Source organism: Chiloscyllium punctatum, chromosome 9 (genome assembly GCF_047496795.1).
Source record: "Chiloscyllium punctatum isolate Juve2018m chromosome 9, sChiPun1.3, whole genome shotgun sequence".
NCBI lineage: Eukaryota > Metazoa > Chordata > Chondrichthyes > Orectolobiformes > Hemiscylliidae > Chiloscyllium > Chiloscyllium punctatum.
The window spans coordinates 20,201,436-20,228,386 of NC_092747.1; the positions used below are offsets into that span (position 1 = coordinate 20,201,436).

General features: G+C 42.9%; 1 protein-coding gene across 1 annotated transcript in view; it reads right to left on the reverse strand.

Moving 5' to 3' along the window:
* gabrg3 (gamma-aminobutyric acid type A receptor subunit gamma3) overlaps positions 1-26,951 on the reverse strand; it is a 657,746-nt gene that overhangs the window by 34,906 nt on the left and 595,889 nt on the right. The window contains exon 8 of the mRNA XM_072576994.1: positions 872-1,068. Coding sequence (XP_072433095.1) covers positions 872-1,068 — 197 coding nt within the window. The remainder of the gene's footprint in view (positions 1-871; positions 1,069-26,951) is intronic.

Genomic DNA, 26,951 nt, shown 5'->3' on the forward strand with positions numbered 1-26,951 from the left:
ATACAGCTGGTGAGGAGAACATTGTTGTTATGGTGAACCTGGACTCACAAAAAAGTGCTTCATACCGAATCATGCAACACACACTTGTGAGGAAAGCTATATTTAATGGACTAAAAGAAACAGTAGCAATGAAGATAAAAACATGGCTGTTGGATAGGAAACAGAAATGGATTTTACTTAATAGATTTTTCTGGGGGGGCTGGAGGAAGGTTTGGAAAGGAGTTTCCCAAGGATGATCCTTGATTTTCGTTATGGATCTTTGTATGCAGAAATCATCTCAGAATTTTCAGGTGAGACAACATTTGGAAGAATTGTAAACTGAGGAGGACAATATAGAAGTTCAAAGGAACATTAACACTTTACTGTAGTGTGCAGATAGTTGGCAGTTGGAGCTCAGCACAGACAAGTGTGGTGTGACGCACTTTGGTACTAAGAACATAGAGAGAGATAGTATAACTTAAAGGCTACTATTTTAAAGGTTCTGCAGGAGCAGTGATACCTCAATGCAGCTCTACATAAGTTATTAAAGGCAGTAGGATAGATACAGAGAGCTGTTAATAATTTGTAGAATATTCTGAGCTTCATAAATAAGCTTGGAGTACAAATGCTTAAGATTATGGTGAACTGATACAAAACACTGGCTTGACATCAACTGGAATAGTGTCTGCAGTTCTGGGCACCACACTCTTACAAGGGAATCTTCACTACGTTGACAAAATGTTATCATCATCCAAGGAAATCCTCTTGTCGTGTTTCTACAAATTTGTGTCACAGACTGGAAACAGCAAAAGAGTCTCCCCCTGTGCCTGTTAAATTGTTCAGAGGAAACACATTGCTCTGTGACTTGTTAAATAACATCTGGAAAACTTACGGCCTTTTTCTTCCTTGTACACGTGGGTTTCTTGCAGCATGTGTAGTAATTGAGGGCTGCATATTCCATCAATGCCGCAAAGACAAATAAAAAGCACACCGTGACGAATAAATCCATAGCAGTGACATAGGAAACCTTTGGTAGTGATTTTCTTGCTATGCTGCTGAGCGTTGTCATGGTTAGCACTGTTGTAATCCCTGTTTTGTAAAGAAAGAAATGCCAATGTAAATTAACACGTGAAGAACACTCCCAATCCATTATATAAATACCCTGATATAATTTTATTCATTTATTATTCACACAATTAGCTGCAATCATCTAATGTGAAGCCCTGACGAAGCTGGCAAAGACAACATCGGTGCAGAGTTAAATGCAATGACAAATTGGCCTTGCTGAACGCGTGTAGATATAATCCCATCATAATAACTTCAACTGAGTTGTAACTGGGGACTCCAGGACTTCACTCGTGCTCAAGGCTACTTTCCTAGTGTCGCAAATAAGAAGTCAAAGTGAGTCACTTAAAAACATCATAACCATATAAATGTTTAGAAGTGGAAAATGGTCCATTTCTGCTGCCATCCAGCTGTTCTGATGCCTTATCTGCTCATTGGGAAATTACATACACAGAGTGAAAAATCATGGGCAGCCTGCATACAATTTCCCAGTATAACCCCGGTTAAAGTGCTAATGGGCAAGCTCACGGGAATGTGACAGTGACAATTTAACCTTAACGTCGGCAATTGTGTTGGGATTCCAACTGTGAAACCCAATGCATGTATAAACTATTTAGCAGACCTTGTATATCATGGGCGTAAAGTGGTTTGCATTTTTTAATATTCATTCATGGGTTATAGGCCATGCATTGTCTGTTTATTGTCTGGGAGAAAGTGAGGACTGCAGATGCTGGAGATCAGAGTCAAGAGTGTGGTGCCAGAAAAGCAGAGCAGGAAATTTGCTGATGAAGGACTTATGACTGAAACGTCGATTCTCCTGCTCCTCAGATGCTGCCTGACCTGTTGTGCTTTTCCAGCAGCACACTCTCAACTCTGTTTATTATCTGAACCTGGCTGCCCTTGCGGAAAGTGGTGGTGAGCTGCCTTCTTAAACCGCTGCAGTCCACTTGTTGTAGGTACATCCATCAGGGGGATGGTATGAGGAGTTTGACCCAGTGACAGTGAACGAAAAGAAATATATTTTCCAAGTTAGGATGCTGAGTGGCTTGGTGGGGAACTTGCAGGTGTTCGCATGGGTCAATTGCTCTAGTTCTTCGTGACTGTCATGGTCGTAGGTTTGGAAGATGCTTGGCTAAGTAGCCTTAGCAAATTTTGCAAATACATTGAATGTTGTTAAACAAGCACAATATCAAATTCCAAGCAAACGTCCATGACAAGTTAGGCAAATAACAATATTTTTTTCTTATTTATTCATTTGTGGGATGTGATGGCCAGCATTTATTGTTTGTCCCTAGTTGCCCTTGAGAAGATGTGGTGAGCTGCCTTTTTGAACTGCTGCAGTTCATGTGCTGTTGGTTGTCCCACAATGCCACTAGGGAGGGAACTTCAAGATTTTTAATATTGGAACATAGTTTCCTTCCAAAACTGCCATAGAGTCTTGATAAATACCGAAATGGGCAAACAGGGCAACATGAATGAGAAGGTAGATATTCCTCACTATTTCACTGATGTACCAGTTCAGAACATCAGCTTTTTCCCAGTGCAGTATTCTAATTCACTATGTTCTATCACATAATTTTATTAACCAAATCCAACCAATAAAGCTATACAAATGTTATACCAACAAATTAATTTTCAGTGGTCAAAATATAGCTAGTACTGGTGCACATCAGTCTTGCCTTTTTTGGTCATTTCCTCTGGGCATTTCGGCAAGTTTGTTTGAGCATCACTACTAATTACTGTGAGCATTACAGTCCATTACTGTGGACATTAGAGTCTATTACTGGTGGGCATTACAGTCCATTACTGTGGACATTACAGCCTGTTAATGTGATCATTACAGTCCATTATTGTGGACATTAGAGTCTATTACTGTGAGCATCACAGTCCATTACTGCAGACATTAGAGTCTATTACTGTTGGCATTATAGGGAAGCAACACCATCATGGCTGGGCTGTTAATTCAGAGACCCAGGTAATGTTCTGGGGACCCGGGTTTGAATTCTGTCATGGCAGACAGTGAAATTGGGAATTCAATACAAAAAATATCTGGAATTAAAAGTTTAGCAATGACTGCAAATCTACAGTTGATTGTTGGAAAAAACCATCTGGTTCATTAATGTCCTTTAGGGAAGGAAACTACCATCCTTACCTGGTCTGGTCTACATGTGACTGCAGGCCCACAGCAATGTGGTTGACTCTTAACTGCACCGTGGGACGGTTATAAATACTGGCCGAGCTGGTGACACCCTCAACTCATGAATGAATTTGAAACACAGAATTTTAAAAAAAAATTTACCATCAATTAGGATGGGTATTACAGTCTATTACTGTGGGCATTGTACAACCATGTCACTTTCCCTCAGCACAAATGTGAATGGTTGCCCAAACAGCAGGATGTGTTTCTGAATACACCAGCTCAGAAATGTGATCGAAACATCAATTGGATTTAATAGTTAGGATTGTTCGCAAGGAATGAAATAAAGACTATTTACTGTTGATTCACAGAGCATAAATTGTAGCTGTGAGCAACCATGGGTGAAGCTGAACTGGTTTGTACTGGAATTTAATCAGAGGAGTATGATTAGAACAGATAACAACCACAGATTGTGTGTTACAGCAATTCTTATTGCTTTCCATTACAGTTAATATTTGTATCAAACAAGAGCCTGTGTCCATTTATTTACTCCTCACATGGATAACAACAGCTCAGAGCATATTACATCAAGCTGGTTTCTGAGCAGGACTGGAACCAAACAGGAAAATACAGTTGGTGATGTTAAACAAAACCAAAGTTGAGGAAAAGTGTTTCGGGAATCATTTGCGAGCTAGGGAAACCAAGAGGCAGAATTTTGGGATTGTTCACTGGGGGGTTGGGGGTGGTAGTGTTTATCACTTGTGGAATGGGGAGAGGAGACACATGGGAAGTTGGTGCCACAAGAATGGAGATAAATGGGAAGCTATGATTTAGTACTCTCGGCACAATGTGTGGTGACAGACATGTTCAGGGGTGACTAAACACCCAGGCCTGCATTAGTGAGAAAGCAGCCAGATCGAGCTACAATCAACCACTTCAGAGCAGACTGACCCATCTCTCATTGTACCATGAGCCTCAACACTGCATCTGCCTCACCGGAAGCTTCCGGCAAATCCCAGGCTAGCAGCCTCCTGGGAGTTAGAGATCACCACTTGGGGTGTGGCTGCACAGTCATCAATGGTGGCGATGGTGAGAGTGCAGGTTTAGAGACAGCAGGAGATAGGATTCGCAAGGTCCTAAGCATGGTCACAGAGCTGGCTTTCAGTGGCGTCACCTCTGCCCGATTCCATCTGTGCCCCCAACCCCCAATGCATTCAGATAAGTGGAGGATCGCACCAACTCCCCCCACCCACATGATTTGCTCACCGGGCAGGTAATCCTTTATCTTGCCCACCAGAAAGGCGGGTAATCAGGCCCGCGGTGAGGTTGAGGTCTTTAATTGACCATTTGGTGGTGGGTTGGGAAGGTCACCCAGGGGACTTTTGCCCAGAACCTGATTGATGAGGTGATGAGAACAGGTAGATCCATACAATCCTTTGTCCTTATCACCACCTGCCCTACCTTCCCTTCGATGGAGGAACTCTGGAGCATCGGAGGCTGAGGGGTGACCTTATAGAGGTTTACAAAATTATGAGGGGCATGGATAGGGTAAATATGCAAAGTCTTTTCCCTGGGCTCGGGGAGTCCAGAACTAGAGGGCATAGGTTTAGGGTGAGAGGGGAAAGATATAAAAGAGACCTAAGGGGCAACCTTTTCACGCAGAGGGTGGTACGTGTATGGGATGAGCTGCCAGAGGAAGTGGTGTAGGCTGGTACATTTGCAACATTTAAAAGGCATTTGGATGGGTATATGAATAGGAAGGGTTTGGAGTGATATGGGCCGGGTGCTGGCAAGTGGGACTAGATTGGGTTGGGATAGCTGGTCGGCATGGACGGATTGAACCAAAGGGTCTGTTTCCGTGCTGTACATCTCTATGATTCTATGACTCTAAGCACAGACAGAACAGAAAAGGCCCTTCGGCCTGTCAGGCCCGTATCACCGAAGGTAACTGCCAAACTACTGCCTACACTAGTCCCACTTCCCTGCACTAGTACCATATCCTCGAATGTTACGACAAGCATGTTATGAAGGATTTCAGCATGGAAGTGTGCAGGATATGGGCCAGGCCAGCATTTATTGCCCATCACTAACTACCCTTGCGAAGGTAGTGTTGAGCGTCTTGAACTGTGACCCATTTCGTGTAGGGGCACCCCAGTGCTGGAAGGGAGGCATTTCCGGAATTTTAATCCAGTGACACTGAAGGAACAGAGATGTCTTCAGAAGTCCCTTTGATGGCGTGCAGCTACAAAGGGAACCTGGAGATGATGATGTTCCCATGGATCTGCTGCTCTTGTCCTTTCAGCTAGTAGAGCTGGTGGGTGTGTAAGGTGCTGTTGCAGGACTCTTTGTGACTTGCTGCAGTGCATCATGTTGATGGTGGATACACCGTTGTGCATTGGGGGTGGAGCTAGTGAATATTGCAGGAGTGAGAGAGAATACCTTTCAAACAGTTGCTTTGCCCTGGATGGTGTAAAGCTTCTTGAGTATTGTTGGAGCTGCATCCATTCAGACATGTGAGGAGCATTTTATCACATTCCTGACTTGGGCCTTATGGTTAGAGCACAGGAGTTGAGGAGTCAACTGGTGAGTTACTCACCAGAGAATTCTCAGCCTCTGACCTGTTCTTGTTACATAGCTAGTGCAGTTCAGTTTCTTTTCTTAAAGGAAATGTAGGACTAGGTGTAGCCCATTCGGCCCACTAAGCCTGCTGTACCATTCATTATGATCATGGATGATCATCCAACTCAATAATCTGGTCCTGCTTTCCCTCCAACATCCTTTGATCCCTTTAAAACCAAGTGCTTTAGGGCAGCACGGTGGCTCAGTGGTTAGCACTGCTGCCTCACAGCACTAGGAACCCAGGTTCAGTTCTACTACTGGGCAACTGTCTGTGTGGTTTGTATATTCTCCTCATGTCTATGTGGGTTTCCTCCTGCAATCCAAAGATGTGCAGGTTAGGTAGAAGGTTAGGTGGATTAGCCACGGGAAACACAGGGTTACAGGGATGGTGTGGGTCTGGGTGGGATGTCCTTCAGAAGAGTGGTGTGGACTTGATGGGCTGAATGGTCTCCTTCCACGCTGTAGGGATTATATGATTCTGAATATCCAACTCCTTCTTGAAATCATACAATGTTTTGGCCTCTACTATTTCCTGCAGTAACGAATTCCGCAGGCTCACCACTCCTAGTTAAAGACATTTCTCCACATCTGAGCCCTGTATCTTTAGCCTGTGAACCCCAGGTTCTGATCTCCCCCACCAGCAGAGACATCCTTTGTGCATCTAATCTGTCCAAGCCTGTTATAATTTTATGAGCTTGTATGAGATCCCCTCCCCTCATTTTTCTGATCAATAGTAACCCGCAGGACATTGATAGTTAGGACTTTGCTGATGGTAATGCAATTAAATTGGATGATTAGATTCTTTCTCCTTAGTGATTATCATTGCCTGGGACTGATGAACATACAAATTAAAAGCATGGGTAGGCCATTCATCCTTTCATCCATTATACTCCATTATCTATATCTTTGCCTGTCATTTAACTGATCAATATCTTTTTGTAACGTCCTTGTATTGTCTTCCAACTATCTTCCCTATCTTTGTGTTGTAGCAAATTGTGCAACCACCCTTTCAGCACTGATCTCTGTCACCCACCACTCTTTTCATCTTGCAAACCTGAAAAAGGCCCATTTATACCAACGATCTGCTCCCAATTAGGCAGCTAGTCTTCTATCCATGCCAATAACCTATACCCGGTACCATGAGCTTTTATTTTCCACAATAACCTTTGATATGGCACCTTATGAAATGCGTTCTGAAAATCTAAGTACATTGCACCTAACAGTTTCCCTTTGTCCAAAGCATGTGTCATCTCCCCAAAGAACTCCAAATGATTGGTCAAATATGGTTTCCCTTTCACGACTCCTTCACCCGACTACATTGAACTTATCCATGTGTGCTGTTAACTTCCTTAAAAGCAGCTTCTAACATTGTATCTATGATAGATGTTCAGTGTCCTAGTTGCTGTCACTCTCACTTTTTGAATAAAGGAGTTAGATTTGCCACCTTCCAATCTCATGGGACCCTCCTTGAGTTGGGAGAGCTTTGGGATAATTAAAACCAATGCATCAACAATGTCACTTTCCCACTTCTTTTAAAATCTTAATGTAGTGTGAATGTTACATTCTATCAATCCAAGCCTGAATGTTAGTCTTGCTGCTCTGAACACAGACTATTTCAGTACCTGAGGAGTTGTGAAAGATATTGAACATTGTGCAATCATCAGTGAACAGCTCCAGTTCTGACCTTATGACAGAGGAAAGTCATTGATGAAGCAGTTGAAGGTGCTTGGTCCGAGGACATTAAATGAGGACGCCTAACAACGATGTCTCAGTGACTGAGAAGACTGCCCTCCCACCATCTTCCTTTGTGCCCAACATGCCTGTAACCAGTGGAAAGTTTTCCCATGATTCCCACTGAGTCCAGTCTTGCCCAAGTTTCTTGAGTCCACGCTTGATCAAAAGCTGCTTTGATAAGGGCAGTCACCCGCAGTTGAGTTCAGTCCCTTTGTCAATGTGAAAGGAAGCAGGGAGAGGGGGACATGGGTGACATGTTTATTTATAGTGAGGAATGTGGACAAAATTTAAAAGTTAATTTATTTTTAATGAGCATAAGGAAAAAAAATCGATAGGGAAATCCCCAGTTTCTGCATGTAGAACACAGAAGTCGAAACATCATGCTTTTACTTTCTCTCATATTTTCTCCTCAATTTCAAACTGTGATGAATGTTGATGGGACCAGGACATGGTCACTGGTAACCCTCTAGTACTTCATCAACATATCAAAACCTGGATGATGAAGTCTATTTGGCTATGAGCCTGTTCTCAATGCCGTGACCCCACCCAACATCGGCAGTCAACAGACAGCCATCAGGAGCTCATTTCCATTGAAATACGTTTCATTTTTGATTTTCTCTAACAAGCTGAAGGTGGAATTGTTCCACAACTGCTACATTTGGAGCCAGCAGCACATGTAGCAGTTGCCCTGACAACAGATGTAGCTTGGCAACTCATTGTAGCCTGGCAACAACTATGGGCCAACAGTTCAGTAAAAATCATGGCTGTTTCTAAAGATCTCATTATTCTGGCTTATCATAAGAAAAGATGAACGTCTCTTTAAAGAAATAATTCTCCCCACCAGCGATTACTTTCTGAACTCACCAATTATGCAGGAAGCTGACAAGCCATTACAGAATCTGTATTTTCTTAGGAAAATTGGGTGCGCACTGTAATGGGGCAGTCAATCTAATCCACTCAAGTGGTGAAGGGGAAAGGCTGCGCTACTGTCAAAAGGTGATGATTCTTCCTGGTTACATGGAAACTTATTTTTTCTGCTCTGGGGTGACAGAACTGACAGCACATAAATATATGAGTAGCTAACTCCAGTCATTCCTGATGAAGGGCTTATGCCCGAAACGTCGATTCTCCTGCTCCTTTGATGCTGCTTGACCTGCTGTGCTTTTCCAGCACCACACTCTCGACTCTGATCTCCAGCATCTACAGTCCTCACTTTCTCCAGCCAAACATGTCCACTGCTACAAGTTCTTTGGACCTGGGATGTGCTCCAGTTGTCATTTCCCATTGTCTTGCATTATGCCAGACTGAGATGGTGAACATAAGACTTGGAAGCAGGATTAGGTCATTCGGCACTTTGATTTTGTTTAGGGAGAGATGGAATAGAGCTGCTCTGCAGGGATTTTGATAGTGTAACTAATCTAGTCTCCACTGCCTGGACAGTCAGTAATTTCAAGATTAGTGTGGTGCTGGAAAAGCACAGCAGGTCAGGCAGCATCCGATGAGCAGGAAAATCGATGTTTCGGGCAAAAGGATCTTCATCAGGATCATCGATTTTCCTGCTCCTCTGATGCTGCCTGCCCTGCTGTGCTTATCCAGCACCACTTTAATCTAGACTCTGATCTCCAGCATCTGTAGTCCTCACTTTTGCCTAGTCAGTAATTTCAAAGCAAACAAAGGTTCTTTCTGTTTCATGTACCACACGGAAAGGCCAGAACACTGCGCAGTCCACTTCCCCACCTTACCCCATCCAAGTTTGCATGTCATCCCAACAGAGACTCAATGGGAAGAATAGTACTGCCTTTGGTTATTAATTCATTCCCTCATCCTTTCGATAATGAGGTGACCAGAACTGGACGCAATATTCCAAGTGTGGTCTAACCAGGGTTTTATAGAGCTGAGTAAATCCTCCCAGCTCTTAAACTCAATCCCTTTGTTAACAAAAGCCAAAATACCATCTTAACAACCCTAGCAACTTGGGTGGCAAATTTGAGGGATCTATGTACGTGGACCCCAAGATCCCGCTGTTCCTCCACACTACCAAGAATCTTGTCTTTAACCCCACATTCAGCATTCAAATTCGACCTTCCAAAATGAATCACTTCACATTTATCCAGGTTGAACTCCATCTACCACTTCTCTGCCTAGCTCTGTATTTGTCAATGTCTTGTTGGAGCCTGCAACAACCCTTGACCTTTGTGCCATCGGCAAATTTACTAACTCACCCTTCCACTTCTTCATCCACATGATTTATAAAAACTATAAAGGGAATGCATTAAAAAACTACAGAGAGCAGAAGCCCAAGAACAGATCCCTGCGGGACCCCACTGGTCACCGACCTCCAGGCGGAATACTTTCCATCCATTACCACTCGCTGTTTTCTTTTGGCCAGTCAATTCTGTATCTAGACAGCCAAATTTCCCTGTGTCCCTGTATCTAAAATAAGGAGACCAAAACAGAACACCGTATCCAATATGTGTGGTTTGTGTGTGGAATGAACTTCCTGAACAAATGATGAATGCAGGCACAGTTATAACTGTTAAAAGACACTTAGATTAGATTAGATTCCCTACAGTGTGGAAACAGGCCCTTCGGCCCAACAAGTCCACATCGACCCTCTGAAGAGTAACCCACCCAGACCCATTCACCTACTCCCTACTAATGCACCTAACACTATGGGCAATTTAGAACAGCCAATTCACCTGACCCACATATCTTTGGACAGTGGGAGAAAACCAGAGCACCCGGAGGAAACCCACGCAGACACAGGGAGAACATGCTAACTCCACGCAGACAGTTGCCCAAGGCTGGAATCAAACCCAGGTCCCTGACGCTACAAGGCTGCAGTGCTACCCACTGAGCCATTGTGCCACCCCTTTGGTACATGAATAGGAAAGGTCTGGAGGATATGGGCCAGGAGCAGGCAGGCAGGACTAGGTTAGTTTGGGGTTATGCTCAGCATGGTTTGGCTGGATAACTCGATGTGGTCTCATTAATGCGCTGAAGCATAACATTCTTATTTTTGTGTTCAATTCTCTCATAATAAATGATAGAATCCCATTAACCATCTTGCTCATGTGACCAAGTTGCAGGCTAACTTTTTCTGACTCATGGACTACAATTCCTAAATCCCCCTGTGTCTTGGATCTCTGCAATCATTCACTATTTAAGTAATACCCTGCTCCTTCATACTGCCTTTCTAAGTGAACAACTTCACATTTTCCCACATTTAGACTCCATCTGCCAGATTTCTGCCCACACACTCAAATTACCTCAACATTTCTGCAAACTGTTTATGTCTTCATCAAAATATATTTTCTTGTCGATCTTTATGTCCTCTGTAAAATTAGCTACCAGGAACAAAGAGACCTTGGAGTGCAGGTTCATAGCTCCTTGAAAGTGGAGTCACAGATAGTTAGGTACAATTGCAACATGTAAAAGGCATTTGGATGGGTATATGAATAGGAAGGGTTTGGAGGGATATGGGCTGGGTGTTGGAAGGTGGGATTAGATTGAGTTGGGATATCTGGTCAGCATGGACGGGTTGGACTGAAGCGTCTGTTTCCATTCTGTACATCTCTGACTCTATGACTCTATCACACCCCTTATCTAATTCATTGATGTAAATGATAAAAGTTGAGATCCCAGCACAGACCCTCGTTACTCTTTACTCATCATACAATGCCAATCAGAGAAGGTCCCATTTATCCATACCATCTGTTTTCTGCATGCCAGTCCATCTTCTATCTGTGGCAATGTTGCCCACTGCACCATGAATAACATTGTGGCACCTGGAAATTCAAGCGTGGTTTCTTAACTGACTCCACTTTATCTACAGCACACATTCCTCCTTCAAAGAATTCTAAAAATTTGTCAAACATTATATCTAAGAATAATAACTCAACCATTTGGACTTGAAGCATTCTGTGCCCAAGTTTCAATATATATATAAAAAAACAATCTGTGCATTGCTGCTGGATCGGAGTGTTATTATCAAATGGGAGCAGGTGGTGTGAAGAAGATTCTGCAACCACAATTACAACTTTTGGCAAGCAATTTTAGGTTTGCCTGATAGGTTCCCGATTTGATAAAGCAATGTGAAATGTTATCAATTCCCGTGAGTCCGTAAGTAGCTCCTGGGCAGTGAACGCTATAGATGAATTTAAGGGCAAAGTGGCTTTTTCATTCAATGAGGAATTGAATTGTAAACTATTGCTCCCATAGGAATTTAATCAGAAGTTTGACAACCCATTTGTGGTATTTGTTTTTTCTTGTTAATATCTGTCAAAACTCAATCGAAAATATATTTGAGGGAGAATTGCATTCTAAACCGTTTGGTAAGGATTCATTTTGATGATATTTGGACTGTGTGATCCATGTCCACTTCTCATAGCTTCAGTGCTCCTCAGAATATTAGATAAACTGCCTGAGGTTTGTTATGATTGAGATGTGAGGAGCACACTATCCCTCTCCATTCCCACTACTCCATGAGTCACATTATAAATGTAATTGTTTTATTCAGCTGCTGTTATGGCCACCATAGGCTTTCTCTATATTATACTTAGAATAAAAAGTCCATTGACCAGATTTCTTCAATAAACACAATTATTGGTTTATGATAAAATAATATTATACAATAAAGATTCATTATAAGTTAACACATGTAGTTTGTAAAATGAAACTATAAATGTTTACTCATTGAAGTAAAGCCATCATATTCCTAGAAGAGTGTAGAGTTGTTCTCTCATCAGAGAGAGGCGCCTGCTGGTGGTTTAAGCTAAGGGTCACTACACCTCAGGTGAGGTGAGAGTACTTCATGGTAACCTCAGCTGGTGTGGGAATTGAATCCACACTGCTGGCGCTGTTCTGCATTGCAAATCAACCTTCCAATCAACTGGACTTCCAAACTAATCCATGGATCAGGGAAAGGGTAGAAAATGGACTTCTCCCTGCAGAGATTCACTTTGGAAAATAAAGAAAACACTTTGGCCAATAATAGTTAGATCTTCAAAGAAACAAAAGGATATGGTGTGGAATGTTCAGATGCTGCTAATGTGGCATTCTGGGACATCTTAATTGGTGACTAGACATGGTAGTTTTCTTCGAGGGGCTTAGCAGATGCAACATGCTCAGGAAACATAACATAGATAAGTCTTGTAACTGCTCTTTAACAGCACAATCAAGGTTCATACTAGATTTACAACAAGGGTGCTTTAGAAATAAGAGCAATAACCTGAGAATCAGCAGGTTCTCCCAACTTGAAACCAAAACTTCCAACCACCTGCAAAGCTGAAATAGAAAAGCTATAAAATCCAGAAAGGTGACCTTTTTGATCAGGTCACCCTGTCTATTAATTCCTTCTTCAACTCAGCATCCATTTTATTTAATATGGCTTTTTGAAGCACCCTGGGACATTTTTCTATTTCAATAGAGTTTGAGAAGTACAGAAACAAAGTGCAGCACTTGCTGGAAATATGGAATAAAAGCAGAAAATAGGGAATATATTCACAGACATTATCTGAAGACAGAGGAATAGAGTCCATTGTCGATCTTTAATCAGAATTAGGAAAAGTTAGAAATGAAATACGTTTTAGGCAAGTCAAATGGGGAAGATTAGTGGGATTTGACGGTAAAGGAGAAATTAAATGGGCGGCACGGTGGCACAGTGGTTAGCACTGCTGCCTCACAGCGCCAGAGACCTGGGTTCAATTCCCGCCTCAGGCGACTAACTGTGTGGAGTTTGCACGTTCTCCCCGTGTCTGCGTGGGTTTCCTCCGGGTGCTCCGGTTTCCTCCCACAGTCCAAAGATGTGCAGGTCAGGTGAATTGGCCATGCTAAAAATTGCCCGTAGTGTTAGGTAAGGGGTAGATGTAGGGGTATGGGTGGGTTGCGCTTCGGCGGGGCAGTGTGGACTTGTTGGGCCGAAGGGCCTGTTTCCACACTGTAAGTAATCTAAAATCTAATCTAAATAAAGTGTGGGTGCTGCAAATCAAACAGAGAGGTGATGGGGCAAGCAAATAATTAAAACATGTGCCTAGAGGTAGCATGAATGGCAGATTAATGAACAACTGCTCAACAAGAGATTTCAGTGGCTCAATAGAATCAGGGGGAGCTCTGAAAATCACAACCTCAAGTTACATCAATGTCATCTATTGCACACAGTGTAACATTGTGTTCCAGAGGGCGTAGTCTGAGTACAGCAAATGGCTGTGACCTGAGACCACTGAGTATTTGGACCCACATGGCACTAAAGGCTGTTAATGTCCAACTAATCAAGAGGAGGTGATGGTCTAGTGGTATTATTACAAGATTTATTAATCCAGCAACTAATGTTCTGGGGATCCAGGTTCAAATCCCACTATGGCAGATTGTGGAACTTAAATTCAATTTTGAAAAATCTGGAATTAAGAATCTACAGGTGACCACAAAACCATTATCGATTGTTGGAAAAATTGCATCTGGTTCACTAATGTCCTTCAGGGAAGGAATTCTGCTGTCGTTGCCTGGTTTGGCCTACATGTGACTCCAGATTCACAGTAGTGGGGTGGCACAGTGGCTAGCACTGCTGCCTTACAGCACCAGGGACCCAGGTTTGATTCCAGCCATGGGTGACTGTCTGTGTGGAGTTTGTACATTTTCTTTGTGTCGCATGGGTTTCTTGCGGGTGCTCCACTTTCCTCCCACCATCCAAAGATGTGTAGGTTAGGTAAATTGGCTAAATAAATTGCCCATAGTATTCAGGGATGAGTAGGTTAGGTGCATTAGTCAGGGGTAAATGGGGTTTGGGTGGGATACTATTCAGAGGATAGGTGTGGACTTGTTGAGCTGAAGGGCCTGTTTCCACACTGTAGGGATCCTATGACTCTCAACTACCATCTGACATGGCCTGGCCAACTATTCAGTTGTACCAATTGCTACAAACTCTCTTCGAGGAAAACTAGGGACGGGCAATCAATGTGACACCCACATCTCACAAATAAATAAAAAGAAACACATTGTTAAGTTTGTTAAAATATTTATTTAATTTCCGTATTTAAGGTGAAGAAGGAACTGGCAGTGGTTATTCATTGTCCAAGCAAATATTTTGGAAGAATAGAGTCATAGAATCATGGAGAACTATAGCAACCACCTCACCATTCAAATCCCATTTTCCAGCACTTGGCCCATAGTCTTGTATGCCTTGGTATCACAAGTTCACATCTAAATACTTATTGAATGTTATGAGAGTTTCTGCCTCTACCACCTGTATATGCAGCAAGCTCCAGATTCTCACCACTCTCTGGATGAAAATGTTTTCCCCATACCACCTCTAAACCTTTACCTCAAATCTATGCCCCCTGGTCACTAACACCCAGTCTATGCCCCTCATAATGTTACACATCCTAGACAGGTCCCCTCTCAATCTCCCCTACTCTAACAAAAACCACCCCAATTTGTCCAATCTCTCTTCAGAGCTGAAACACTGCAGCTCAGGCGACATCCTGGTAAATTTCATCAGCACCCTCTCTAGTGCTATCACCTCTCCGCTAAAATGTAGATTCTAGAACTGCAAACAATACTCTAGCTATGGCCTCACCAACATTTTATACAGTTCCAGCATAACCTCCCCTGAATTCAGTGTGTGGAATGAGAGGATTAACACTCAGGAGATAAATAAACTCTCTAAACAAAAGAAATTAAAAGTGTGTCTTGATTTCAATCCCTCTAGTTTGGAGTTATGAAAAAGGGCCACTTTGTCTGTCCGATGGCCAGCTCAAGATTAGAGTGGTGCCGGAAAAGCATAGCAGATCAGGCAGCATCCGAAAAGCAGGAAAAATTGACGTTTCAGGCAAAAGCCCTGACCTGCTAATGTTGACTCTGGTTTCCAGCATCTGCAGTACCCACTTCTGCCCAGTGGCCAGCTCAATAAAAGAAGCATGGTCCAAGATTGATATCACCACTGAAGAAGTTGGGGATGTGATTTCAGCTGTGAAAGTGCTCTGAGGAGAGTTCCCATTGTCCAAAACATACTCTTCCTGTGCCCCTTGAGGCCTTTCATTCACTCCTGTGGTTGCTTTGAATGACTAAGCCTCTGAGAAAGAGTAAAAATGTTGATGCCCATCTCAACTTTGTGTACCACTGGGATCTGTTACATAAGGTAATGATTTTGAAAGAGTTAATGTTGATGTTGTCCACCTGACCTGATGTTGTCCACTGATCATGGGTAGAGATGGAGCAATGTATCATGTGATCTTAACTGAGGCAGATATTTCAAGTATGGCTCCAGATGGTCTTTGTAACGTAACTTGTATAATTGTTTAACCAGTCCTAGTGACATTTAGATTAGATTAGAGTACCTACAGTGTGGAAACAGGCCCTTCGGCCCAACAAGTCCACACTGACCCTCCGAAGAGCAACCCACCCAGACCCATCTCTCTCTGACCAGTGCACCTAACACTATGGACAACTTAGCATGGCTAATTCACCTGACCTGCACATCTTTGTATTATGGGGGAAGCCGGAGCACCTAGAGGAAGCCCACACATACACGGGGAGAATATGCAAACACCACACAGTCACCCGAGGCTGGAATCGAACCTGGGTCCCTGGCGCTGTGAGACTGCAGTGTTAACCACTGAGCCACCATTCCGTCCAACTTGTACCTACTGTTATAATGCAATGAACAACATCATGTTGTTAAGACAAATACCTCATCTTGTTAAGACTCAGTAGTGGTTTACTTTTTACTACTGCTGAAATGATAGGCCCTTAAACTCAGTACAAGGAGGAAGATATGACTTAATAAGTTTCTGTTGATATTTTTATAAGTTTCCTTTAACTGTTTAATCACATTTCCATTACAGGATCCCATCATCAGAGACTCTCTAGCCATGAGTTGTTTTCAAAGAGCTGAAAGGAAGATAAGAGGGCCCATGAGGTACAGCAGTAGTGCCCTATCTCTGGGTCAGAAGGTCCAGGTTGAAGCCTCATTTATCCTGGAGGTGTGTCAAAACAGGTGAAAAGGATGGTTGGTAGCATCCCTCTATTACAACCACACATCACCAGTATTTGATACCACAACATATCATCTGCCAGCATTAATTAGGTGGCTCTATCATTGACAGCCTCTTATTTGGCTGTTTGCTATTAGGTAATTGGTAAAGATTTCCTCTGTTGTCTTTCACTAGGGATTTTCATATTAAGTGCAGACTCGATGCAGTCAATGGTCACATTAATCAAATAACTGCTCAACCGTGAGTCCTGGGATGGATGTTGGTAAAGTGCGACTGATTATCCGACTGTGCCTGGGTCTGCCACCATTTCCTCTTGAAATTTCAGCCTCTGCTTTAGTCAGAAAATCCTGCCTGAAATCATCTCTGCTTCAGTCTCCAGAGATGTTGACCAGCCTGCCAATTATTTCCAGCATTTTCTGTCTATAAGTGTAAATTGTTCTTCATGGAATAGATTGATGCAGGAGAGTTATTAAAATGTTAAATTATACATGTATTAAATCTCTCACAACCAACCGAAACTGAAGAGACACCTGTAATTGTTCATTTACAGTACTAGTGGGTTACTCTTATACCAGTGTGAAAGGGTACTTTCAGGCAGTATTCCATCACAATCATAGCTTGTGCCTTGTAGAGGGACAGACTTTCAGGAGTTGGAAGATGTGTTATTGGTTGCAGGTTTTGAGCCTCTGATCTGCTCTCCTCGCCATAACATTTGTATTGTTTGCTCAGTTCAGTTTCTAGTCAGTAGTAATGCTGAGGATATAGATGGTGGAAAACCCAGTGATGCTAACGCTGTTGAATGTCAAGAGGCAATGGTTAGCTTCTCTTGGGGATGGCCATTGCCTGGCACCTGTGTGGCAAATATAAATATAGAAACGTAGAAATGAAGAGCAGGAATAGGCCAGTCGGCCCTTCGAGCCTGCTTTATCTTTTACTATATCGTGGCTGACCATCTATCTCAATGGAGCAGGAAAATCGAAATTTCAGACAAAAGTCCTTCATCAAGAAGGCTTTCCCGATGAAGGGCTTTTGCCCGAAATGTCGATTTTCCTGCTCCTCGGATGCTGCCTGACCTGCTGTGCTTTTCTACCACCACACTCTCGACTGCGATCTCCAGCATCTGCAGTCCTCCCTTTCGCCCTCCATCTCGTACTCCTGTTTTCTCCCTATATCCCTTGATGCCTTTAATTTCTAAAATTTCATCTATCTCTTTCTTGAATATATTCAGAGGCTTGGCCTCCACAGCTCTCTGTGGTAAAGAATTCCACAGGTTCAATATCATTTGAGTGAAGAAAGTTTTTGTTCATCTGCTTCCTAAATGGTCTACCCTGGAGGCTGAGACTATGTCCCTGAAGATAGATTCCCAAAACGGGGAAGACATCTGCTCTGAATCTAGTCTAGTCGGCCCTCTTAGAATTGCATATGTTTCAAGGCAATCTTTTCTCTTCCTCCTAAATGTTAGTGAGTACAGGCCCAGTCAAACTAATTCTTCTGATCAGCAGTACAGCCCAGTCTGTCTTTGTTGCATGTCTTCTATAGCAAATATATCCTTCCTTAGGTAAGGAAACCAAAACTGAGTGCAGCACTCCAGGTAATGGTCTCACCAAGGCTTTAAGTAGCTGCATAAGACATCCCGACTTCTCAACTCAAATGCTTTTGTGACGAAGGGCAAGTTCCCATCTGCCTTCTTAATTGCTTGGTGCACCTGCCTGTCTGCTTTCATTGACTGGTGCACAAGGACACCCAGATCCCTTTACACACTCACATTTCCCGATATTTCACAGTTTAAATAATAGTCTGCCTTCCTGGTTTTCACACCAAAGTATACAGCTTCACACTCAGCCGCATTTTACTGCATTGGCCAGGTGTTCACCCACTCGCGCAATTCGTCTAAGTCACCATGGGGCCCACTTGCATGCTCCTCACATCTCACAATCCCACCCAATTTTGATTTGCCATCAACTCGGAAATGGTGCTTTCGATTCCCTTGTGCAAGTCACTTATATCTATATACTGCAAAGGTCACAGTCAAAGTATATGCAACAACCACCTGTGTTTCTTAGCTAAGAAAGCTCTCAGACTGAATGTGAGGAGCCAGCAAGTTAGTCAAAAGTATACAGGACAAATAGGAGACTAAACTGGAATGAATACAGGCCCAGTGAAACCAATCCCTCTGTATGACATAGTTTTGCCATTTCCCATTTGGCCCAGTGAGTCTTCATTGCATGTCCTCTATGGCAAATATATCCTTTCTGAGGTAAGGAGACCAAAACTACATGCAGTACTTCAGGTATGGTCTCACCAAAGTCGGGTATAACTGTAATAAGACATCCTGACTTCTCAACTCAAATGCTTTTGCAATGAAGGGCAAGTTACCATCTGCCTTTCAGTGCTGTCAGCCAACCACCATTGAAAGGAAACCCAAGCAAAGAATTTCAACTAATCTGACAGACTAAGAATCCTGACCCTAAAAGTCCAACTATCAACTTTCCACTTTCTACTTTACATGAGCAACTCAGAGACTGAACTAAAAGAACTGCGGATGCTGTAAATCAGAAACAGAAACAGAAATTGCTGGAAAAGCTCAGCAGGTCTGACAGCATCTGAACAGTTCTGATGAAGGGTCACTTGACCTGAAGCATTAACGCTGATTTCTCTCCACAGATGTGGCCAGACCTGCTGAGCTTTTCCAGCAATTTCTGTTTCTGCTTCAGAGACTGAAAGCATTCATCTTTTCATTTTCGTCTTCTTTTGAAACTCACTTCTCATTTCTGAACCGTGCACTGTGTTACTAATGTTTCTCCTGTTTAGTAACTAATAAGCTTACAGTTTTGTCAGCTCAAGAAAGCCTAACTAAACAGGGTTCTTTCAAAAGATGAGTTAATTTAGTCAGGGAGAAAGGTATCATCTTTAAATATTCCCTACTGTGTGGAAACAGGCCCTTCAGCCCAACAAGTCCACACCAACCCTCCAAAGAGCAACCCACCCAGACCCATTCCCCTACACCTAACACTACGGGCAATTTAGCATGGCCAATTCACCTAACCTGCACATTTTTGGACTATGGGAGGAAACCGGAGCACCCAGAGGAAACCCTTGCAGACATAGGGAGAATGTGCAAACTCCACACCCACAGTTGCCTGAGGCAGGAATTGAACCCAGGTCTCTGGCACTGTGAGGCAGCAGTGCTAACCACTGTGCCACCGTGCCACCCGTGACAATTAACTGAGCAGGTCGGTGAATAAAGGGAGAGAACCAGTTCATTGTTCCTCAGCCAGGCTCCTAACAAGTTGGAGGATCCTATCTGGACTGGTAACATCTTAGTGAAACCTCATTTGGCATCTGATTGTAACACTGTCTTTGCATTCCTCCATCATAACGTCTGGTATACCAATTGAACACAATATTAACAGGTTGAAGGATTTGTCCCTAAATCTGAATGTACATGTTGATTTAAAATCAAATGATCTCTGCAAGTATTATGCCTGCAAGGTAAAGATAGTGCATTCTGTCCAAAATAAATTCGGACAGCTATGGCTGAAAAGCTTCCATATCAAGACACTGATGTAAAAATAGAATGTGTGTGAAATATGTTTTGCCAGCATCTTAGCTGATCGACTTACAGACATATCCAATGCATTTCTTCTGCAAATTTCCAAAATTCACACTTTCCCCAATTTCACCTCTAGTGCTTCTTAATTCTTTGGAATGAAGTGCCAACCAAGCTCGCATGTGGGCATAGAGCAATTCATGGGGCAGACCATAGCAGAATTGATAATATGTATGAGCCAGACTTATAATCTGACATTAAGTGTCTATTTAACTTACTTAAAACTGCGCTTGGATGGAGTCCCTGACAGAAGGGCACATTGGCAGAGGGCTGGAACTAGAAAGTCATCCCTTCAAACCCCATCTGGACTGGGAACAAATGCATGTCAGTCCCTGTGTACCAGCAGTACAGGAGGATGATGAGTGAATGATCCCTTGCATTCTACAGGGAGAAGTCATGTTAGTGTATCACAGCCAGTTCACCCTTTCACAACAGGGCCATCTCTCACCTCAATCCTGCTGCTGCACAGGCACCTCAAAAAACCTTAGAGGCTGCCAGCCTCAGCATCAAATGCAGGATGAGCAGGCCAGGGCTCACACCCAACCTCTCCTCTCAAACTATGAACCATCCCTGAACACTTCACTTCCTCCTCACTCACTAGGGACAGCTCTGCCTGCTGTATGGCTAATCATGTATCCATTAGCATAACACTCAACCCTTCCATAATTTGTAGTTTGGAAAGAGCTGGCAATGGTGGGGGGCTGGTAGACATGGCCCTTGATGCAATGGCTCTACTGGAATGGCCCAAGAATCAGTAAAGCAATGTTGTGCGCTGCTTTTCTTGAGTGTGAGCAAAAACAGATTCATTGATCTCCATAAGATTTTCTGTTTCTTCACCAACTGTTTCTTCCTCTTCTACAGGGACTAGTGGAACTCAGGATCCAGCCTAATGCAAGAGGCCCTCTGACGAGGAGGTGTACAGGATGCCCCAGTGGGCTATTCACAAATACTCACTCACTTTGTCATCGTATCAATGAATAAAGAATGTCAATATACTCTGAATATTAAATAGTGCAATGGCATATTTTTGCACTAATTCGTTCAGTATACCTGAGGAGTACTTATATAACGTAAAAGGTAGGGGATTCCCAGTTATTTTCCCTTCTCCGGTCACAGTGGCTTCTGACAATTCACTGGCTTAAAAGGTTCAAGTGACCATCAGCTAAATAAAGATTCAAATCTGAGTCTCCGAATTGACAAACAAAAAGCTAACATCTTAGCTAGGTTTAACATCTATGCCAATCCTCTGCATCCCATGCAGGTATGCAACCTTTTGCTATTCTGCAATTGTAGTTGAAAATTAGCGACTTCTCTCACTTGGTTTCTGGTTCCTACCTGACGATAATGTCACTCTTGGGGATGGATCTGTGGATAAGCATTTGCTTAAGCATTTTGCAAGGTAAAGAGTTCTCGTTCCCAGCAGAGGACCAGCCCCTCAGAGAAGATGGAGAAAGTGTACATGCTGAGAGGCAGAGCCGTGAGTGAGGGGGTTGGACAGGGGTGACATGCAGGATGGGAAATATCATAGGAGGGGGAGTAAGGGAATGAGAACTGGCAATACCTGGGCCAGAGTCATTCAGTGAACTGGGGAAAAGTAGTTGAGGATGCTTCTGTGCCATAGAAATACATTTTAAATCAAGTGGACAATCAAATATATCATCATAGAGTCCAAAAAACATTTTTTTCACCTTTTCAGACAAAGAGATGTCAGTGGTTCCTATGAATGAAAACAATCAAATAATTTGTCTTTTACTGTTGAGATTTGCTGTGGAATGATTACATTTTGTGCTCCATTCCTTTTGATTTCTTCACCTTGACTCACTGACAGATTGTGAGGCTAAAACCTTTGATTGATGCTGAAGATGTACAAAAATAAGAACTAAGAGCGGAGGTAGACCACTCAGTCGCTCGAGCCTGCTTAGAGGATCTGTTTTAACTTCAAATTCCACATCCCTCCATCTATTTCCAATAAAATTAAAATCCTGTTTGGCAAGAGAATCAATCCATCTTGACTTTAAGAATAACAAGGCCCTAGGGAAGAACTTAAAAAAAGTAAGTGGCAAAAATGTATTAATAAATTGGCTTCCTAAGCATTTGTATTTCAATAATTTGATATATGACTTATTCCCTATACTTTAATGAAGCCCATTTAATGCGAGGCTTTCAACTACATGCATGACACAAGTCAGGGTTGTGAGAGAATAAGATGATGGCATAATGGTAATGTACATAGTGCAATAGTAACAGACTATATATTCTTGAAAGTCTACAGTTCAAATCCCATCATGGCAGCTGATGCGGACTAAATCCAGTTAAAAAATTAAATTTGTCGTTATTGTCAACAACCACTCACTACTGAATCTGATTATCCACCAAGAAAATTCTGTGTTATTGGTCAATGGGCCCTAATGTAGCTGATCAAGCAGAACCTAGAGCCATATTTCTGACCACAAATTGGCAGGTGTTTCCAGGATGAGGAATTGGGCATCTCAAGGCCCAGGACCAAAAATCCTAATTCTAAAGCTAAAGCATCAGTAATGGTAACCATGAAACGAATGAGTGTCAACTCCCCCCAGTTGATTAATGTCCTTGGGGAAAACATCTACACTCCTTACCTGACTGACCCGTGTGTAAGTCCTGATCCATAGAAATAAGGCCATAGGAAATGGGCCACTTGACCCCTTGGGACTGCTCCACCACTCACTAGGCTGATCTGACATTACTCGTGTCTATTTTCCTACCCCTTCCCCCGGTGTCCTTGTCAATACATCACTGATGGCTAACATGCAAGTTCCTTGGAAGGTTAATGGAAGCAGATTTGAGGACAGCAGCAGTGAAGTCTTGCTTCAGTTATATAGGAGTTTTGTTAGACAGCACCTGGAGTAGTTCTGGTCTCCATATCTCAGGAAATGTATTATTGCCAAAGGGCAGGTGATAGTGGAGGATGTGATGTTTTAAAGGTGGTAGAATGGGTGCCAACCCAACAAAATGCAATGTTTTGCATTGGGCTGCATGAGTGTCCCCCATCCAGTTAAGTGGAAAGTATTCTCTCACAAGTCTCACTTGGGTCATGCACGTGGATGAAAGCCTCAACATTAAATGGGCTTCATTAAAGTAAAGGGAACAAGTCATACATCAAATTACTGAAATACAAACGTTTAGGAAGCCAATTTATTAATACAATTTTGCCACTTTCTTTTTTTTAAGTTCTTCCCCAGGGCCTTCTCCAGCAGCTCCCCTCCCCACACCACCCCACCTCCTTCTGACAGGAATCAACACTCGGAAAGTCAGGTGGAGGGCAGTTTGTGTGTCTCGTTTGCAAGGAACAGTCTGAAATTTTGACCGGTATTTGGCAAAATCCATGATGGCGCATTGTCGTCTCACCGTAGGGAGAAAACCGCTGCTGTACTGAGTGAAAAATAAATACTTCATTTATTTACAAAATAATAATCTACTTTCATTTACAAAATAATCTCCATCTTTGCCTTTTATAAGTTAGAGCCTTCCTTGTAACATTGAACGGCACTGTGCAACAAATAGATCATCACTCCATTGCTGAAAAGGATGGTGCTGGAAAAGCACAGTAGGTCAGACAGCAGCCGAGGAGCAGGAAAGTTGATGTTTCAGGCATAAGCCCTTTATCACTCCGTTACGTCAACTCTGCATTTACCATGTTGATCAATGTTCTTATCCCACATGAAGATGTAAAGGATAAGTCAGCTGAATACTCACCTTTTAAATACCTTACACAATACATGGAGGCAGTGGTGACTTCGGCAGTTGGTCATGAGGTGGTGGAGTGGTGTGCCTGGGCAGGACACTGGTGGTCAGCAGCATTGTGTAAGTGGCTGGGGACCCAGTGCAGTACCAGAGTAGGACACTAGCAGCCTGTGGTGAGGCAGCTGGTGAGCTCAGATGGTAATCAGCAGTGAGATGGCAGTGGAGGTGCAGTGATCAAGAGATCGAACCCAGTGATGGGGAGAGATCGGGCTGTCCTGGGAAAAGCCCAGTGTCGAGCGACTGCAGGGCCAGGGCTAAAGGATTGCAATTTAGAAATGTTAACGTTATTTCTTATTTACTACTTTATATTGACAAGAAACTGAAATGTTGGACTTTTAACTTATTTCTTTATTTTTCTACTTCTTACCAAGATTGTGTACGTAGGTACCTTGTTCCTAAGATCGTGTCAATGGTGACATTGGAAATTTTTCACTGTACTCCAGTATCCCTGTACATGAGTACATGTGACAATAAAAGCTAATTTTGATTCTAAATTGTTCTTAAACAATTTTCAGTGGTATTATGCCATATCTACACATCACTTCACACCACTTCATGGGTTAACCTTATTATTATCTTCAGGGAAGCAAGCAACATGTCCCACATTACCCTCAAATCATTGCTTGAAGGTTTTTCACACAAACATTTCAAAGATTGAAGTTCAATGAAACTTCAGTAATGACTTAAAAGAATCAAGAAGATGAGGAAGAGCGCCTCATCTTCCGCCTAGGAACCTTCCAACCACAAGGGATGAATGCAGATTTCTCCAGCTTCCTCACTTCCCCTCCCCCCACCTTATCTCAGTCCCAACCCTCGGACTCAGCACCGCCTTCTTGACCTGCAATCTTCTTCCCAAACTCTCCGCCCCCACCCCCTCTCTGGCCTATCACCCTCACCTTAACCTCCTTACACCTATCGCATTCCCAATGCCCCTCCCCCAAGTCCCTCCTCCCTACCTTTTATCTTAGCCTGTTTGGCACAACTTCCTCATTCCTGAAGAAGGGCTTATGCCCGAAACGTCGATTATCCTGCTCCTTGGATGCTGCCTGACCTGCTGCGCTTTTCCAGCAACACATTTTTCAACCACGGCCTCAGTTGCTTTGTCCAGATCGTTAATGGACGGGTGGAATTCTACTAGTCACTGGCTGCTAACCCAGAAAGGGCCTCTTTATTGTTACTCTCTGCCTTCTGTCAGTCAGCTAATCCTCTTTTCATGCCGGTACCTTGCCCCTAACACTGTGGGCTCTTATCTTATTTAGCAGCTTCCTATGCTGCACCTTGTCAAAGGCATGTTGGAAATCCAAACAGATCATGTCGACATGGCTTTGCTTTGCCTAACTTGCTCATTGCCTCCTCAAAGAATTTAAACAGACTTGTCAGGCATACCCTATCTTGACAAAGCTATGCTGACTCAGCCCTATTTTACCATGCACTTTCAAGTACTCTGCAATCTTATCTTTAACAATTCACTTTAAAAACTTACAACAACTGAGGTTGGGCTAACCAACTTAGAGTTTCCTGTCTTCTGTTTACCTCCCTTCTTAAACAAGGATGTTACATTAGCTATCTTCTAGTCCTCTGGGACCCTCCCTGACTCCAGTGATACCTGAAAGATCATTACCAATGCCTCCACAATCTCCTCAGATAGCTCCTTCAGAACTCTGAGGTGTTGTCTATCCAGTCCAGGTATCTACCTTCATGCCTTTCAGCTTCCTCAGTGCCTTCTCATTTATAATGGCCATTATACTCACCTGTGCTCCTGACTCTTTGAAGTTCTGATATGAGGTTGATGTGTTCCATTTAGAAAATTGATTCAAAGTGCCTATTCAATTCCTCTGCCATTTCTTTATTCCCCATTACTGAATTTCCACCCTCATATTCCTGCAGTCTAACATCCAATCTTGTCTCTCTTTCTTACCTTTTCAGGTATCTAAAAATAAACTCTTGTAATTTTCTTTTATATTACTAGCTAGCTTACCCTCATATTTCATCTCCTGCCTCCTTATTGCTTTTGCAGTTAGCCTCTGCTGGTGTTTAAAGGCTTCCCAATCCTCCGGCTTCTCACTAACCATCACCACATTGGATGGTGTTACTTTTGTTTTTCTGCTGTTTCGGACTTCCCTTGTCAGCCATGTTTGCCTCATCCTCTCCTAAGTATGTTGCTTCATCATTGGGATGAATTTGTACACTGCCTTCTGAATTGCCCTCAGAAATGGCAGCATGATGGCTCAATGGTTAGCACTGCTGCCTCACAGTGCCATGAACCCGGGTTCGATTCTCCGCCTCAGGCGACTGTTTCTGTGGAGTTTGCACATTCTCTCCGCGTCTGTGCGGGTTTCCTCCCACAATCCAAAGATGTGCAGGTCAGTCGAACTGGCCCTGTTAAATTGCCCATAATGTTAGGTGCATTAGTTAGGGTTAATTGTAGGGTAGGGGAATAGGTCTGGGTAGGTTGCTCTTTGGAGGATCAGTGTGGACTTGTTGGGGCTGTTTCCAGAATGTAAGGAATTTAATCTAAATACCTGCCATTGCCATTCCACTAGCTTTCCTGCCATGATCCCTGAATTTTGTTTATGTCTCTCTGAAACAATATGAAAGAAAATATAACAAGTTAAACAATGCGTTAAGATCTCAAACCCCTATTTGACACAAACAATGCAGCACAAATTATACTGCACCCTACTGTACTGTGCATGACAGTTCTTCATACGTGGCAAATCATTGAAACTAGAAGTTGGAACATCACGTAAAGTTTGTATAGGACATTGGTGAGACGTATTCTGGAGCACTGTGCCTAGTTCTGGACACCCTGTTATAGGAAGGATATTATTAAACTGTAGAGGGTTCAGAATGATTTCCCAGGATGTTGCCGAGAATGGAAGGTTTGAGATATAAAAATAGACCGGATAGGGAGGGACGTTTTCACTGGAGCATAGGATGATGAGGGGCAATCTTATTGTGGTTTATAAAATCATGAGGGGCACATCTAAGGTGAATGACAAGAGTTTTTTCCTCGAGTGGGGGAGTTCAAAATCAG